This window comes from Myxocyprinus asiaticus, chromosome 31 (assembly GCF_019703515.2).
Source record: "Myxocyprinus asiaticus isolate MX2 ecotype Aquarium Trade chromosome 31, UBuf_Myxa_2, whole genome shotgun sequence".
NCBI lineage: Eukaryota > Metazoa > Chordata > Actinopteri > Cypriniformes > Catostomidae > Myxocyprinus > Myxocyprinus asiaticus.
Genome location: NC_059374.1, coordinates 39,808,697 through 39,827,486, shown reverse-complemented (window position 1 = coordinate 39,827,486; position 18,790 = coordinate 39,808,697). Strand labels below are relative to the sequence as shown.

The following is an 18,790-nucleotide window of genomic DNA, read 5'->3' as shown; positions in this document are numbered from 1 at the left end:
AAAATAATATATTAATATTATTTTCCACTTTCACTGACCTTTTCACTGAGCAATATGATACCTATCATATCTCTTCTGAAGACATGGATTAAACCACTAGAGTCGCAAGGATTACTTTTATGCTGCCTCTATGTGCTTATGTGCTGTTTAATGTTAACCATTTAAGTTGATTGTACAATTTTCAAAAATGTTTTAAGGCTTTTTATGAGACTTTTATTTAGTAAAACATCTTATGGCTGCATCGAATCGGGCTTTTATTTTGAAAACGGATGTTGGCGTCCGGAACCGGATTAGACCCAGGTGATCAGCTGCGACCATGCCGACTGTCAGCGTGAAGAGAGATCTGCTCTTTGATGCCCTCGGACAAAAATACAGTCAGTGTTTTGACATGTATCCCCTTTATAAATACAAGAGTGTGATCTTTGTTGGGAAAAAAGAGCTAACTGTGTGTGTGATTGTGTTTCCATTTGGGAAAATGATGGAGGACTATCTAAGTAAAGAAATAACAGCCTGTACTTCATTTGTTCAACCGTTTATCACTTCATAATTGCTGAATGAGTTGATATTGTGACTCAAAATTAATTCAAGTTATATGAGTTTAATTTCTCCAGAGTGTCGCAGCGATTGCATCATATCCAAATCATTCAGAGATTTTAATGAATGCAGATAATATTTTGGATTGTAGTTGATTTATATAGTTTTAGAGTCTGTTGCTGGTTAAATGCAGAAATACTTTGTCTTATAATGTAATTAGTATTATTCTTCATTCATTAGAAAAGCTCGGCTGTCAAATAGAAAGCACCGCGATGACGTCATCATAATGCATTAAATACAATTAAATATATTTTTTTTTTATCTCTAGCTGATGAAGAATTTGATGAACTATGTTTCGAGTTCGGCCTCGAGCTCGATGAAATCGTAAGTCATGAAATTATATTAGTTTACAAGCTGATAAATAGAAGTGACTGTGTAATATTAATGTCAAAAAGTGTAAACGTTTGTTTTATTGTTATTTGCTATGCAAATAAAGTAAATATGAATTATTTTACTTTAAATATTTAAATAAAATATTACAATTGATATTACCTATTTCATGTTTTTGTTAATATAATGAACAAGTAAATATGGTTTATTTTTACATGAAATATTTAAATAAAATATTACAATTGATATTACCTATTACATGTTTGTTATAATATAATGAACAAGTAAATATGGTTTATTATTACATGAAATATTTAAATAAAATATTACAATTGATATTACCTATTACATGTTTGTTATAATATAATGAACAAGTAAATATGGTTTATTATTACATGAAATATTTAAATAAAATATTACAATTGATATTACCTATTACATGTTTGTTATTAATATAATGAACAAGTAAATATGGTTTATTTTTACATGAAATATTTAAATAAAATATTACAATTGATATTACCTATTACATGTTTGTTGTTAATATAATGAACAAGTAAATATGGTTTATTATTACATGAAATATTTAAATAAAATATTACAATTGATATTACCTATTACATGTTTGTTATAATATAATGAACAAGTAAATATGGTTTATTATTACATGAAATATTTAAATAAAATATTACAATTGATATTACCTATTACATGTTTGTTATAATATAATGAACAAGTAAATATGGTTTATTATTACATGAAATATTTAAATAAAATATTACAATTGATATTACCTATTACATGTTTGTTATAATATAATGAACAAGTAAATATGGTTTATTTTTACATGAAATATTTAAATAAAATATTACAATTGATATTACCTATTACATGTTTTTGTTAATATAATGAACAAGTAAATATGGTTTATTATTACATGAAATATTTAAATAAAATATTACAATTGATATTACCTATTACATGTTTGTTATAATATAATGAACAAGTAAATATGGTTTATTATTACATGAAATATTTAAATAAAATATTACAATTGATATTACCTATTACATGTTTGTTATAATATAATGAACAAGTAAATATGGTTTATTTTTACATGAAATATTTAAATAAAATATTACAATTGATATTACCTATTACATGTTTGTTATAATATAATGAACAAGTAAATATGGTTTATTTTTACATGAAATATTTAAATAAAATATTACAATTGATATTTACCTATTACATGTTTTTGTTATAATATAATGAACAAGTAAATATGGTTTATTTTTACATGAAATATTTAAATAAAATATTACAATTGATATTACCTATTAAATGTTTGTTATAATATTATGCACATAATACATTCATAAAATATCTATTTTATATTTTTGTAATATATATATTGCATTGATATAATCATCATGTTATTCTACAAAATTGTCATTATGCTATGAATGAATCTATTTACATTTGCCTGTTTACTGTTGACTCATGCATTGCTGCATTACTTTGTCCTTATTGTCTCTCAAGACATCAGAGAAGGACATCATAAGCCGTGAACAGGGCGATCAGAAGGCTGAGGGGGCGTCTGATGTAGTACTGTATAAGATCGATGTTCCAGCCAACCGTTATGATCTGCTATGTCTGGAGGGACTCGTCAGGGGTCTGCAGGTCTTTAAAGAAAAGTAAGACCCAGGATTTAAATTGTAGTTTTGCTTTTTCTATCTATAAGCATTGAAATACCCATGCTGTTGCTTTAACTTCACATTTCTGGCTAATTGACGTGCGTATTGTGAATTTGAAGTATTAGGATGAATGTGTCTTTATACAGTGTTGTATCTTTTTAGGATGGGAGCGCCACGATACAAGAGTGTGAGTCCTGTGAATGGAGCAGAGCCTCAGCGGCTGGTGATAACTGAGGAGGTGAGTGTTTTATATCGTGCTTATATTTCTGTTAAAAGTGCGCTCAATTGTTTGATCTTAAAGGGCTAGTTCACTTAAAAATTAAAATTCTCTCATCATTTACTCAACCTCATGCCATCCCAGATGTATATAGCTTTTTTCTTCTGCTGAACACAAATATTTTTATAAGAATATCTCAGCTCTCAAGGTCCATACAATGGAAGTCAACAAGGTCCAATACTTTGAAGCACATAAAGGCCGCATATATGTAATCCATACAACTGCAGTGGTTAAATCCGTGTCTTCAGAAGCAATATGATAGGTGTGGGTGAGAAACAGATCATTTTTTTACTATAAGTTCTCCTTCCTGCCCAGTAGGTGGCGGACGATATGCACAAAGAATGAGAATCACCAAAAACAAAAGAAGAACTCTTCTTTTGTGGAGATTTTTATATATATATATATATATATATATATATATATATATATATATATATATATATATATATATATAAAGGTCTTTAAAAAAGGATATTGATCTGTTTCTCACCCACACCTATCATATCTCTTCTAAAGACATGGATGAAACCACTGGAGTCACAAAGATTACTTCTATGCTGCCTTTATGTGCTTTTTGGAGCTTCAAAGTTTTGGACCCTGTTGACTTGTATTGTGAGGATCTACAGAGCTGAAATATTCTTCTAAAAATCTTTGTGTTATGCAGAAGACAGAAAGTCATACACATCTGGGATGGCATGAGGGTGAGTAAATAGTGAGAGAATGTTTTGGGTGAACAATCCCTTTAAGAGCTGATGTGAACAGCCATCAGCTGTAGTGAGAAATGGAGGACGATCGTGGAGAGTAATCGTACAGGGGCTTTGCTGACAATGAAGTTACGTGTCCCTCTCTGTGTCCCTGTAGACGGCGTCTGTAAGGCCACACGCAGTAGCAGCTGTGCTGCGCAACATCACTTTCACTCAGGAACGATACGAGAGCTTCATAGAGCTGCAGGAGAAACTGCACCAGAACATTTGCAGGTTAGTGGTTCTTATCAGTTTTACTATGAGAAGTTACAAGTCTCAGGAGGAGTATTTTGCAGAAATTATCAATGCACTCTTCTTTCTTCAGGAAAAGAACTCTGGTTGCCATAGGAACTCATGATTTGGACACTATCTCTGGCCCTTTCACCTACACAGCCAAACCGCCTGGTGATATCCTCTTCAAACCGCTCAATCAGAGCAAAGAATACACTGCCACCGAGCTCATGAGTCTCTATAAGGTGAGCTCTGTTTGGCTGCAGTCGTTGGGATAGGCTTCTATTAGCTGATAATGCTTTCTGACACTAATAAATGCATTTGATTTGCTACTTTGTTGTGCTCATATTGATTAGAAGATTTATGTCCGAAAGCATCACTCAATGAGAAAGGAAATGTAATCAATATTATGTTTTTAGACTGACAGTCATCTGAGACACTACCTGCATATAATTGAGAATGAACCTCTCTACCCCATCATATATGACAGCAACGGAATCGTCCTGTCTATGCCTCCTATCATCAACGGTGAGTCAATTATACATATATACACTCACACAAGACATATTCTTGTATTATTTACTAGAGGTCAACTGTTTGGTAAGTTACTTTTAAAAAGTAATCCACTACAAATTACTAACTGCTTCTCTCACATCACTATGATGGGCATAGACATAGGGGCTACAAGAGCCCAAAATTAATAAAATCCCAGCTGCAGTTTATTGTGCAACCAAAATCCTAATCACCAGAAAGAAATTAAAATTTTGAGCATAATGCAGGAATATAAACAAGCCAGTGTATAAACAAAGATTTTGTATGAACTATAAGATTAATGATTAATGTCTGTGAAGTCCATCCTGGATTAACTGCAGAAGTTCACATAGATGCATTGTCCTTGTTAGTTGGCTGATGAAGGCTTTTGATGGCAATTAATTGATAGTCTATGTATTCCATTTCAATAGTGTAGTCCATCATTAGACCAAGGTGATGCAGGCAGAGATCAGTGAGGTGCATCTTAGTTTAACCGGCAGGTCATTTCGGTGAGGTCCATCCTAAGTCCAAGGTTCATGCAGTGGCATATGAAGTATCCCATGTCTTATGGTTGGAGCTGGCATTAGTTCATCCTCTGAGGTCCATCGTAATAGACTGAAGTGATGTCTGGGTAGTACCGGCTGCATTTAAGAGACACGTAGCAGTTGAGTCCAATACCAAGCAGGAATGGAGCTGGATCCGGACAGTCCTGGTGACCTCGGAATAGGAGATGAATACCAAGGTTGAGACAGGGAAACAAATAGAATAATATTAGCGTAAATGCTGTTCAATTTATTGCTGAGTTATTGATTATGAGAAATGTTTTTGGTTCTGGCAGACCTAACTAAAGCAGCCTAATTGTGAGTTGATGGATAAATTTGGTGTATGCCTGGCTAAATAGATGAGTCTAGACTTAAACTGAGTGAGTGTGTCTGTGTCCCGAACAGTGTTAGGGAGACTATTCCATAGTTTAGGAGCCAAATAGGAAAAGGATCTACGTCCTTTTGTGGATTTTTATATTCTAGGAACTATTAACAGGCCAGAATTTTGTGATCGTAATGAACGTGATGGAATATAGCGTGGTAGAAGGTCACTTAAGTACTGCGGAGCTTGACCATTCAAAGCTTTGTATGTAGTTAACAGAATTTTAAAATTAATACAAAATGTAACAGGTAGCCAATATAACGATGATAAATGGGGCCAATATGATCATATTTCTTAGTTCTAGTCAGCACTCTGGCTGCTGCATTTTGAACCAATTTAAGTTTATTTATTGAACTTGCTGGACATCCTCCCAGTAATGCATTACAATAATGTAGTCTTGAGGTCATGAACGCATGAATTAGTTTTTCGGCATCAGCAACAGAGAGCATGTGTTGTAACTTTGCAATATTTCTTAGGTGGAAGAATGATGTTCTACAAACATTGGAAATGTGATTTTCAAAGGACAGATTGGTATCAAATATAACACCTATGTTTTTTACTGTAGAAGACGTTGTAACTGTTCATCCATTGTGAGTCAAATTATATTTTATCTTCTTATTTTTAGAAGTTTTTGGTCCAATAATTAGTACCTCTATTTTGTCGGAATGGAGTAGAAGGACATTTCTGGTCATCCAGTCTTTGATTTCATTGATACACTCTGCTAATTTGGAGAATTGTGAAATTTTATCGGGTTTCGAAATATAAAGTTGGGTATCGTCAGCATAACAGTGGAAACTTATTCCACGATTCCTCATAATATCTCCCAGGGGAAGCATATAAGGAGAAAAGCAGAGACCCTAAAACTGATCCCTGTGGCACTCCATACTTAACCTTTGTTAGATTTGACAATTCCTCGTTTATACAGACAAAGTGGTAGTGGTCTGCTAAATAGGACCTAAAGCAAGTCAACAAATGCCAACATAATTCTCAAGCCTATTCAAGAGAATGTTGTGATCTATGGTGTCGAAGGCAGCACTAAGATCTAAAAGCACTAGAAGTGAAATGCAGCCGCGATCAGATGATAGGAGCAAGTCATTTGTAACTCTGATAAGTGCAGTCTCTGTACTGTGATGAGGCCTAAATCCTGATTTACATTTTTCATATATACTATTTCTCTGTAGAAATGAACATAGTTGGGAGGACACTACCTTATCTAGTATTTTCAACATGTATACTGTATGTAAATAATTTCTTTATGGTTATGTTTGAGCTTAGGTTAGGTTTGATCTTATGGTTAGATTTGTTGCCTAATTTTCTGCATAGATCTGTACATTTAGAAGCTCTGTTCATTTAAAAGACTGTTGTTGTTTTTTGTCCCAGGGGACCATAGCAAAATTTCATTAAACACAAAGAACATATTCATTGAGTGTACAGCCACAGATCTTACAAAGGTAAGCTAAATTCTGGTACAGAACCTGAACTTTGGTCATGTTTGTTAACTGATCATATTAAACCAGAATACACATATAGAGTGTAATAATCCTAGTCTATAATCTTAATGTCTTGTTGTTTTAACTGTAGGATACAGGTAAACATGTAAAACATTTATTAATGTGTAGGCAAAGATTGTGCTGGACATGATGGTGACCATGTTCAGTGAATTTTGCGGGGAGCCGTTCACGTGAGTTATATTTATAAGTATAATTCAGTTTCCTCATAGAAATTAATCAAGAAGAGAGTTTTTATTTTGTAAATGTGCTGCGGCATATTGTTCAGTAGTGAGATGTGCTTTTTTTGCTCTCTAACAGGGCAGAAGAGGCGGAGGTCGTTTACCCTGATGGCAGATTGTGTGTGTATCCTGTAAGTATTCAGTTTTTAATTTAACTAGAATTACTGCTATGAATATTATCTCTTAAGAAGGTTAACATGAAGAGTCAACATAAAATCAAAATTGACCCTATTTACTTTCATAATACATGTTCCTGGTCTTTTTGTGAATGATTCACTGGTGCATGTTATTCCAAAGAGAAATATGTTTTTCTCTGAAATCAAATGCTTTCCCTTTTCGACTGATATCACCAATCCCTTTTATTTTTCAGATGATATAGAGGCCACTTTTCACAGTCTAATCAATTCCTGATAGATATAATCAAGTATCAGGTTCCTATTTTACTTAAGAATGCTGTTTCTTGTTGACTTTAATCTCAGAATTTAAAACTCATTCTTGTGACTTGCCTTACTAAAATCAAGAGTTCAGAGCTATAAACTTCTGGCACACATTTGTGGTGAATCAAAAGCTCATTTGCATGTGAAAATAACGACCGGCAAAGTTGCTGCAAATTTGTGGCTACTTTAGATTTTTTGTAAGGGTAAAAAATAATCTCAGTTCTAAGCCTGGTCTCATTGAATCATGTAACTATACCTTTAGATACACTTTCACACAAATCATGAGTAAAATGGCAGATTATCAGTTCATAAACCCTTACTTTTCGGCCTGTTCTTCACACACAGTCAACACATGAGCTAAAAGCGTCAGAAGCACCACAAAATGACTTGGCGACTTCAGCGATTACGTTTTTTATCTCACATTTGCTTTTTATGACACTATCGGTTAGGTTAAGGTTTAGGGTAGGGAGGTTGGTTTTGTTGTTTTAAAATTCAATAGAGCATTAACCTTTAAAACCCTCATATGTTTGGGATTTTATATAGGACTCGTTTAACAGTTAACTCTCTTTTAGCGCCACTCAGTGGATATTTCACTTCAGAACTGCAGTGAAACGTCTAAGGAACCACATAAAATCATTTTGCAAAAATGATGCCACAGTCACGTAATTTTCATGAGATCAGTCTGTCATTCTAATGAAAATGAACTTTTAAAAATAAGTTATTAAATTTTTTTTGCTGATTGTCTACTCTAGGAGCTGGCTTACAGGATGGAGACGCTCTCTGGGGATTTTATCAACAAAAAAGTCGGGATCAAGTAAGTTTGATCTGAAATTCAGAACAGTGTAAATGTTTAATGTTAAAGCAGTATCACACAAGCAAGAGTGCTGTATGACCCTATATCAGCACAGCTGTGATTCGGCCGCAGGTAATCACAGCTGTGCTGATTAAGGGCCATACAGCACGATTGTTGGTGTGATATTGCTTTTTAACAACAGTTCAACGAACAAGTAAATAAAAAAATGACTGTCACAAAAAAACGAACTTGTGCATGGAACTTCTTTCTTACGCCACGGACCAGGATCTGCCGTTGCTAGTTCAAAAGATGCACCCAAGCCTCCGTTACTTATCAAAAACATCACTTTAGAACTAGTAATGACAGCTTGGGCTGTTTCTAACAAGTTATTGAAGAAACAATGATGTGTGTGTGTGTTTGAGAGAGAGAGCGATTGAACATGTACTATTAACTGTGACTCCCAAGCAGAGATGAACATTATTGCTACAGCTGTTTTACTCATCACTTTAGAACTAGTAACGACAGCTTGGGCTGTTTCTAACAAGTTATTGAAAAACAATGATGTGTGTGTGTTTAAGAGAGAGAGAGCGATTGAACATGTACTATTACCTGTGACTCCCAAGCAGAGATGAACATTATTGCTACAGCTGTTTAACTCATCACTTTAGAACTAGTAACGACAGCTTGGGCTGTTTCTAACAAGTTATTGAAGAAACAATGATGTGTGTGTGTTTGAGAGAGAGAGAGAGAGCGATTGAACATGTACTATTACCTGTGATTCCCAAGCAGAGATGAACATTATAGCTACAGCTGTTTAACTCCTCACTTTAGAACTAGTAACAACAGCTTGGGCTGTTTCTGACATGTTATTGAAGAAACAATGATGTGTGTGCATGTGTGTGTTTGAGAGAGAGAGAGAGAGCGATTGAGCATGTGCGATTACCCGAGACTCCCAGAGATGAACATTAAAGCTACAGCTGTTTAACTCTATTCCTCTGCTGTAGTGTTAGTCAGCTTCTTGAAGATAATGGAATTTGGTCAAATACATTTAATACAATTTTCTCTGTGTAAAAAATAGCCATCCAAGCGGGGTCCTCCCTGAGTTTTTCACATTAGCCGGTTCGTTCTCTCCTCCCCATGTTCAATATTTACAATCTCCTCCTAACGCGGAAACTCCGGTAGGTAAGCACCTTGAGTATGTTACTTCGTCTGTTGTGTCTCTCAGCTGTGATTAGCCTTAATGCTGAAGCTGTTAGTTTAACTGTATTTCCCAGCTGTAGTGTAGTAGTAACTCAAGTGATCATGAAGCGAGAGACGGTGCCGATGACTTCAAAGAATCCGATCGCTGACTGACAGCGCTGACTCAGTCAACTTAACTTGCTCATAACATATCAAAATGGTCTGTTGTCGCCACCTCCTGGCTAAAATCTTTAATGTCACAGTCAAAAATGAGAAGACACTCATCTAGCTGGTTTTTGACATCTGCGCTGCTCTTACACTTTAGTTTAGAAAGCCACGAACACAAGCGGAGTGATACAAATAGTAACACGTCCGAGTGCTGATGGTGTGAGACATCAGTGCTCTTGGAATGTCTCTTGTCCAATACAACAAACTGTTGTATAATATCTCTTAGATATTTTTCTTCTCTTGCTTCTGTTTTTGCTCAGCGAATCAGCAGAAAGTATAGCTAAGCTGCTGACACGGATGTGTTTGAAGTCAGAGGTCAGCGGTGAGGGTGATCAGATCCAGGTTGAGATCCCACCCACACGCTCAGATGTCATCCACGCCTGTGACATCATGGAGGATGCTGCTATGGCTTATGGATTTAACAATATTGTCAGGACCACGCCCCGCACTTACACGGTAGCCAATCAGGTTAGAGAATAACATTCATTCTTGCCAATCAAAATGTGAGATTTATCTGTTGACATTTGATATTGAGTCACAAAGTGACAAGTGTGTTTGTGTGTGTTTTCAGCTCCCCCTAAATAAATTAACAGAGCTACTGAGGCAAGACCTTGCTGCCGCTGGATTTACTGAAGCTCTGACATTCGCTCTGGTAAAATATCACTTCTCTCAAATTTCAAATTTGCCTTAAAATCTTTAAAAAGGGCTATATTCTACAAAATTCTATTGTACCATTTTATTTCTTTCCAATAAGACCATTTATAATGACACTATTATACAGTATATACATCTAACATTACTCAATTATAGGGTAGAAATAAGATACACTGTCAGCATACTACAGAGTAGGCTAATTATTTTCTAGATAATTATGGATGCAACTTTTTGGCTTATACGATACATATGATACCAATAATATGCCACTTACTCTCCTTATTCTGTCATCAAATCACTGTTTTGCTTAGTAATAGTGCTTTAAAAATGCTTTAAAAAGCTATTTTATTATTCTAACAATAAATTTCCATTGAACATGGCTTGGATCTGTTAAACACATGACAGGCCAAAGAGATCCACAATACAAGATATAATTGTAACAACTATTTAAATGGGGTTATTTTGCACTTCTAAAACATTTTTGCACTTTGTTTTTGCAGTTTTAAACAACAGAACTCACATTAAAAATTTATATTATGCATTTTTGACATACTTTACTTTTGACATGCTTTTATCTTTATAGTACTCACAGAAAAATGATTATAAACTAAATACAACACAGTAAATTAGGTTATTAATTACAAGTAAACCATTGTTTTTCATATCAGCGTTTTCATGCTTATGCGATCATAAGCATGCAAACACCGACATGCAAAACTGGTGGACCAAACACGCTCTGACACAATAAACACCCCCTTAAACTCTGGTGCATTTTTGGGCTGCCGGCCGCAATTTTTCACACTCAAATTTAAACGCTCACCATTCACACATACTGTGGACAAATTGCAAAAAAATCGCAAAATTGCTCCAACGTATTTTAGCCCTCACAGATGTGCTCGTCCATAGACATTCAGTCTGATATTCAGTTCAAGCACCACCCTTGTTGTTTCATTGAATATCTCAACCTCTGAGTGGACTACAAGCTAATTTTCAACGTGAATGTTCTGAGGCCCTATTTTGTTATTTTAAGTAACATAAATGCAGAATTGATGGTTATCTCTAAAAAGTTCAGATTCTACGATTTCAAATGATACCTCATATGCCTGACTTATGTATACGGAGACTTTAACTAGTGATGGGTCATTCATGAATGATTCGTTCATTTTGAACGAATCTTTTATGTGACTCAGAAGAACGAGTAGTCTCAGAGAGTGATTCGTTCATTTTGTGTTGGCATTGCGCAACCTTCGTTCGATTGTTACGTGAAAACCGCATACGCTATGCATTGCTCACACAGGAAACAGAAATGATTAGTTCACCTCTCGAGTCATCTGGTCCGAGTCGTTCGTTCCTTTGTCACGTGACAGCTGTATACGCTATGAAGTGCACGTGTTGGGGGGATTTGGCTATTGAAAATTTTACATTTTAATTGAATTCTGCTCAAATGAACGAAATGAACGAAATGACTTGAATAAAGATCCGTTCATTTTGCTGAACGAGACTCAAAGAACCAAGTCAGTAAAATGATCTTCCCATCACTAACTTTAACGTTTTAAGCGTAAAAATTTTTCGCGATGTAGTGTCCCCCTTTGGACTCTCCGGCGGGTCCATAGAGTTTAATATCGATGGTTATAGCTGATGGTTTTAATTTGGTAGAAAAATCTGTGCATCCCTACAGATAATATTTTAATCATTTTTTTTTTTTCACCCAATTTGGAATGCCCAGTTCCCTGTGCGCTTTTAAGTCCTCGTTGTCGCGTAGTGATTCGCCTCAATCCTGGTGGTGGAGGATGAATCCCAGTTGCCTCTGCGTCTGAGACCGTCAACCCGCGCATCTTATCACGTGGCTTGTTGAGCGCGTTGCCACGGAGACATAGCGCGTGTCGAGGCTTCACGCCATCCACCGCGGCATCCACGCTCAACTCACCACGTGCCCCACCGAGAACGAACCACATTATAGCGACCACGAGGAGGTTACCCCATGTGACTCTACCCTCCCTAGCAACCGGGCCAATTTCGTTGCCTAGGAGGCCTGGCTTACTCCGCACGCCCTGGGATTCGAACTAGCGAACTCCAGGGGTGGTAGCCAGCATCTTTACCACTGAGCTACCCAGGCCCCCTTATTTTAATAATTTCTTTTGGCGTTAGCACAATAACAGTATAAAAGCGAATTATTGAAATTGTCTATAATATCGCACTTAATTTTTTTTCTTAATTTTTCTCTGGTCTTTATACACAAAAATATATAGCGACCAATATATTTTTAGGATTGGGTCCCTCGCAAGGTGATTGTCTTATTTGGGGGTCCTTGGCATCAGAAAGTTTGAAAACTCCTGATTTATAATAATAGTCAAGGTTTCTTGCAGCAAAAATAATAATTTCGTTTTTACCTGACCGTTTTTCACCTTCTCTCTGACCCTTAATATTAAACAGGCTGTTTTTGTTGCTTAGTCTTTTTGCATGTATTTGAACTCTGTTTTGATTGGTTAACCTCTTTACATATGAAATGTATCAAAATTCACATGGTTCATCACGTTGATGAATAGTCACATAACTGAACCTTTTCTTGTCCCCTGTGGAACAAAATGAGATGTTGCTCTTTTCCATACAATGAAAGTGAATGAGTGCTGTCAAGCTTCAAATATGGTAAAAAGCACCATAAAATACTGTTAAAAATAGTCCATATGACTTGTGTGCTACATTCTGTCATTTATAAAGTGACTTATAATTTGAGTTAATAATGACAGAATTTTATTTCATTACAGAACTATTTCTTTAATGTGCTCAAGGTTGTGATTTCTAAAACTGTTTTTGAAACTTTGTTTCAATAAAATGGTATGGGTTTCAAACTTGTATCACAAGAACAAAAAATAATAGTTTTCATGACCTTGTATCTTGTCTTTTTCTCTCTCTTTGCAGTGCTCACAAGAAGATATTGCAGATAAACTTGGGAAAAACATTGCAGAAACCAGAGCAGTGCACATCTCCAACCCAAAGACTGCAGAGTTTGAGGTAACACACAACCTGTGCAATCCTTATTTGTATTTCTCACATCTTTCCACCAGAGGGTGCTCTGTCAGAGTTTAAATTAATTAGTTGGTAGCTTAGGGCTTCTGTAAATGATTTGTTAGATTTGACCATGGAACTTGACTAATACTGGCGTTTACTGCCCTCTAGGTGGCGCGCACCTCTCTTTTACCTGGTCTCTTAAAAACACTTGCTGCTAACAGGAAGATGCCCCTTCCTCTCAAACTGTTCGAGATTTCAGACGTTGTCCTTAAGGACGAAACTAAAGGTGAATACACTGAATTTCAATGTGCAACTCTGACATCTCCATATCAAAACACAGCGGTTCTCAACTGGTTTTGCTTTAGGATTCAGATTTATTTTGATATCTTACATGCATGATTACATGCTTAGTGGTATTTTATTTATTAGAATTTAGCACTGTTTTCCCCAGCCCTATCAGAACAGACCTGCAACCCATTTTTGGGTCGAAACCCACCAGTTGAGAATCTCTGAATAAACACATGATGTTGATACATTTATCTCTCTCTCTCTCACTTGAAAATACACAGACGTAGGGGCTCGTAATAACAGGCGTCTTTGTGCCGTATTCTACAACAAGAGTCCGGGTTTTGAAGTCATTCATGGACTTCTGGACCGGGTCATGCAACTGTTGGATGTCAAACCAGGCCATAACCAAGGATACCACATCCAGGCGGCCGAGGGTGAGTCATAAATGTTAAAAGTAAACATGATGTCCTTCCTCTGATACTTTGAGTGATTACTGTTTGTGCACCTGTTAGTGGGGTTTATGGACTCTGTGAGTCATATTTAATGATTTGGTTTAGTTGTTAATATTTAACAGCGTTTGAATGCAAGCAGTAGGTCAGCAAACCAGGAACTGTTACAGTTGCTTTGGTGGGACTTTTTCATTCAGAAACTTCAGCTCCTGTTTTACTTACAGTACTATATTTCTACCTGATGGGCAGAATAGGTTTAAACAGACAATTCAGAGCAGTGTTAGTCTCCTCAACAAACATTTTCATCAGTAATTTCATTGACCAGACTAACACTGCTCTACATTGTCTCTTTAAACCTCTAACATCAGTCAAGGGTTTTTTGTTTTTGACAACAATAATGAAGAAAAGACGCATCATGACGATAATCAAAGTTTTTATGGGGGGATTTTATCCCCTCTTCTCCCCAATTTGGAATGCCCAATTCCCAATGCACTCCAAGTCCTCGTGGTGGCGTAGTGACTCGCCTCAATCCAGGTGGCGGAGGACAAATCTCAGTTGCTTTCGCGTCTGAGACAGTCAATCTGCGCATCTTATCACGTGGCTTGTTGAGCGCGTTACCATGTGGAGGCTCACGCTATTCTCCGCGGCATCCACAACTCACCACGCGCCCCACCGAGAGCGAGAACCGCATTATAGCGACCACGAGGAGGTTAACCCAACGTGACTCTACCCACCCTAGCAACCGGGCCAGTTGGTTGCTTAGGAGACCTAGCTGGAGTCACTCAGCACGCCCTGGATTCAAACTTGTGACTCCATGTTTGGTAGTCAGCGTCTTTACTTGCTGAGCTACCCAGGCCCCCCAATCAAACGGTTTTAACTGAAAAATACTATTGATAAAAATATGACGAGAAAAATTCTAAGTGTTGTAAGACATTAAAAATGCACAAACAAAAAAAAAAAAAAAAGAAAAATTCAGAATAAAATATTGACTACAATTAAAGGACGTTTTCGTCAAAACAAATGGTGTGAAAATTAACTAGGGATGTGCATGAGTAATCGATTTCTCTACTGGAATATCGCAAATTGACTTTCCTTTGCATATTTGACTGAATTATAATGCTGAATTACACTGTACTTTCCCTCTGAATCGCTCACAAAATCTCGCGGTTACAATTGAGTCCACTTGGGGCGCTGTGGATGTGTGTCGTCGATGTGTTGGATGAGAGGAGATATCATGGCGTCTGTGGTTTCAAGCGAATGCAATGTGTGGCAATACTTGTAATATTTTGATTCTTATTAAATTCTACTCTATTGGTATTTGGTTCTTGTTGGAGTCATGCATACCAACAGACGAGGATCTGCTTTTATGGTGAAAAGAAAATGTGAAGCGGTACAAGAAACTCATAAGTTTATCAGACCAGTATGTGTATGAACAATGCATGTATGTGAAAAGCATAGTTTTTTGAAGTTAGCTTATTTAGGAAAAAAAAAAAAAAAATTATATATATATATACAACTTCGCCAAACAGTAAAAAAAAACAGTTAAATCCATTAGGAGAGTGATTTCACTACACTGCTGTCCTGACTCCTGAAACCATGACTGGTTTAACTGAATAGCTGTCGTACTCGCTTCCTGTTTCTCGCGACACAGCCGGAGCTTATTTTTCCGCTTACGGATATAATGTAAACACGCAAGGGCGAATGACGTATGCCTGCGATTTTGCACCAAATCCGACCCGACAGCTCAAATTCCCTCAAAATAAAAATCATAATTGTAGGCTTACTGTAGTTAATCGGAAAAATAGATTTTTTTATGTACTCACTCAATAATTAAATAACATTTGTTAATTGTAACCAAAAAAATCTTACATAGTGAAGCTTTAACAAAATAATTAAAGGGGTCATGACATTTATATTTTGACATACTATATTAGAGGTCATTATACTATAAAAACATACTTTAAGTTTCAGAACTCAAAACTTCCTCCTCACACCAAAAAGAGCATTTGACGAAAACAAGCTGCCAAAACAACTCATTCTCTACTTATATTATGATGTCACACTGTAGTAGACATTTGCATCTGACTGCCTCCACAACACATCAATGCCTAGTCATACGCCAGTCATAAAAGTGGGCGTTTACTGTGAAGTCTTAAAGGAGAAGCAGCACAAAAACGTGTTTTTGACAGAGGGCCAGAATGAGGTTGGAAAACAATCATGTTTTACAAATACATGACTGTTTTTTTGTGCAAAAAACTATAATGAATATTATAAGTGAACCTCAAGGAACATATTAAAAAAATAATGAAAAAGGCATGTCATGACCCCTTTAACAATGTAATAAAGGTTACATCAAGTCACATTACGTAAAATGTAAAATTACGTAAAATGGGTTTTGAATGCTGTTTCTTGATCATTTTAAAAGAGAGAGAGTCAGAAGACTTAAATTGCAAAAGTAGCTATGACATGTAAACATCAGGTTTACTGCTGTGGACTCGGCATTCTGCATTATTTTTGTCTTTTTGAGTAGTGTAATTTTATTCTTTCTATCCTTCTTACAGACTCCACCTTCTTTCCTGGTCGCTGTGCTGAGATCTTTTCACGTGGCAAAAGCATTGGACACCTCGGGGTCCTTCACCCTGATGTCATCAGTCGCTTTGAGCTGACTATGCCCTGCTCTGCCATTGATTTCGACATTGAGCTCTTCCTGTGATGTCATAATTCAAATGATTTAAGCCACACCCCACAACTTCATTCTATGTCTTAGCTCCTCCCTCAAATGCTGTATCCACTCCTCACATGTATATTTTGTTTAGAAAATGAAGTCGCTGTTTTAAGAAAGCTTGACTTGTCCACTGCTAGTACATGTTGTTCATATATTAAATGCCATGCCCATATGTTTGTGTCCAGTACATGGATACATTTTACAATGTAGAAGCAAATAAATATGGATGACAAAACCTAATAATGTCTAAATTTTGTGCTTGTACATTCACCAGTCAAATTTGAAAGTGAACTAGATTTTTACATTTGAAGAAAATGTGAGTGTTGAAGGCGTGTTTACCAGCTTGTCCTGTCTTTTAACACAGAAGAGTGTTAAAGGTTGAATGTGTGAAATGTCACAAACAGGCATTTGGCATTGAACTGTCAGGGTGTGTTTGCAAGTTCACTCACTCCTTAATCAGCTCCAGCTGTTTGGTGCTAGAAAAGCAGGTGTGCCTATGTTATGGTGTCTTTAAAGTAGGCCTAAATTTGTCATTTGAGTGCATTTACATGCACAATCTTACAATGAATACGCTTAATAATGTAAACACCTTAACCCTCAGACCCAAGCACTGATATTGATGCAAAAAAAATACAAAATTCTCTTGGAAAGGGTTTAAGGAATCCACAATTTTAAAAATTATAATTTTTATGCATATTTGAGTTTTGGAGAAATGTTGCAAAATTGCAACGGTGAGCATTTAGGGTTGCGCAATTTCATTTTTTTTTTTTTTTTTTTTCAGAAATTAACTGGAAGTTAATAACACAATTCAACACAAAAGTATATGAAAAATAATTTATTAAAAGCAGTAAGAGTTCATTAATGAATGGTTAACAAATGTGACTATTTAATGAGACCTATTGATATATTTGCTGGTCTAAACAAAATAATAAAAAATACACATCTCTATGTTATGTAGTAGTTAATATTTATGGGGAATGTAAACATCAGTATACATGTTGGCAATTAAGAAAACAAATATTTCAGGTCAAATACTTGAAGTAAATTCCAGAAGTTATTTATAAGGTGTTCGCAACTGTGTCAACAATTTTTTAGCCTTTTTCCTTTTTGTGTGAATTGAGCACGTTAACAAGCTAACAATTTAGCAAGCAAACCTCGAGGAACATCTCTTGACTTTAAAAGGTCAAACTCTTCTTCCATGTTGCGAACTTTTGAAAAAACGTGATAAACTTTCAATCCAAATTCCGCTGTGTCACAAACGAATTTGTAAACACGTGAATGTTTTCTTGTGCACGCGGGAAAGTTTATCGTGCTTGCTCGCATGTGAAAGTTTCTAGTGCTCACTCAGAAATTTCTAGCAATTTTCTCGTTCGCACGTGAACGTTTCTAGTGCGCACTCAGAAGTTTCTAGCAATTTTCTCGTTTGCACGTGAACGTTTCTAGTGCACACTCAGAAATTTCTAGCAATTTTCTCGTTCGCACGTGAAAGTTTCTAGCGCGCACTCAGAAATTTCTAGCAATTTTCTCGTTCGCACGTGAACGTTTCTAGTGCGCACTCAGAAGTTTCTAGCAATTTTCTCGTTCGCACGTGAAAGTTTCTAGCGCGCACTCAAATTTCTAGCAATTTTCTCGTTCGCACGTGAACGTTTCTAGTGCGCACTCAGAAGTTTCTAGCAATTTTCTCGTTTGCACGTGAACGTTTCTAGTGCACACTCAGAAATTTCTAGCAATTTTCTCGTTCGCACGTGAAAGTTTCTAGCGCGCACTCAAATTTCTAGCAATTTTCTCGTTCGCATGTGAAAGTTTCTAGTGCGCACTCAGAAATTTCTAGCAATTTTCTCGTTCGCACGTGAACGTTTCTAGTGCTCACTCTGAAGTTTCTAGCAATTTTCTTGTTCGCACGTGAAAGTTTCTAGCACGCACTCAGAAGTTTCTAGCAATTTTCTCTTTGGACGTGAGTTTCTAGTGCTCA

At 36.1% G+C, this 18,790-nt stretch overlaps 1 protein-coding gene across 1 annotated transcript; it reads left to right on the top strand.

The window, feature by feature from the left end:
* Positions 1-279: 279 nt before the first annotated feature.
* LOC127422226 (phenylalanine--tRNA ligase beta subunit-like) lies at positions 280-17,079 on the top strand. The gene is made up of 17 exons (XM_051665575.1): positions 280-374; positions 863-918; positions 2,467-2,621; positions 2,784-2,859; positions 3,760-3,875; positions 3,967-4,117; positions 4,292-4,400; positions 6,708-6,778; positions 6,947-7,008; positions 7,136-7,187; positions 8,246-8,307; positions 9,954-10,161; positions 10,265-10,345; positions 13,267-13,359; positions 13,525-13,642; positions 13,926-14,078; positions 16,655-17,079. Exons 1-17 carry the CDS (start codon positions 317-319, stop codon positions 16,804-16,806), a joined length of 1,773 nt encoding a protein of 590 aa, XP_051521535.1. The 5' UTR covers positions 280-316; the 3' UTR covers positions 16,807-17,079.
* Positions 17,080-18,790: the final 1,711 nt, after the last annotated feature.

Coding starts and splice junctions, on each gene's coding strand:
- LOC127422226 (XM_051665575.1), top strand. CDS start 317: ATGCCGACTGTCAGCGTGAAGAGAGATCTGCTCTTTGATGCCCTCGGA. Junction 2,860..3,759: donor GGCTGGTGATAACTGAGGAG/GTGAGTGTTTTA, acceptor GTGTCCCTGTAG/ACGGCGTCTGTAAGGCCACA. Junction 8,308..9,953: donor AACAAAAAAGTCGGGATCAA/GTAAGTTTGATC, acceptor GTTTTTGCTCAG/CGAATCAGCAGAAAGTATAG.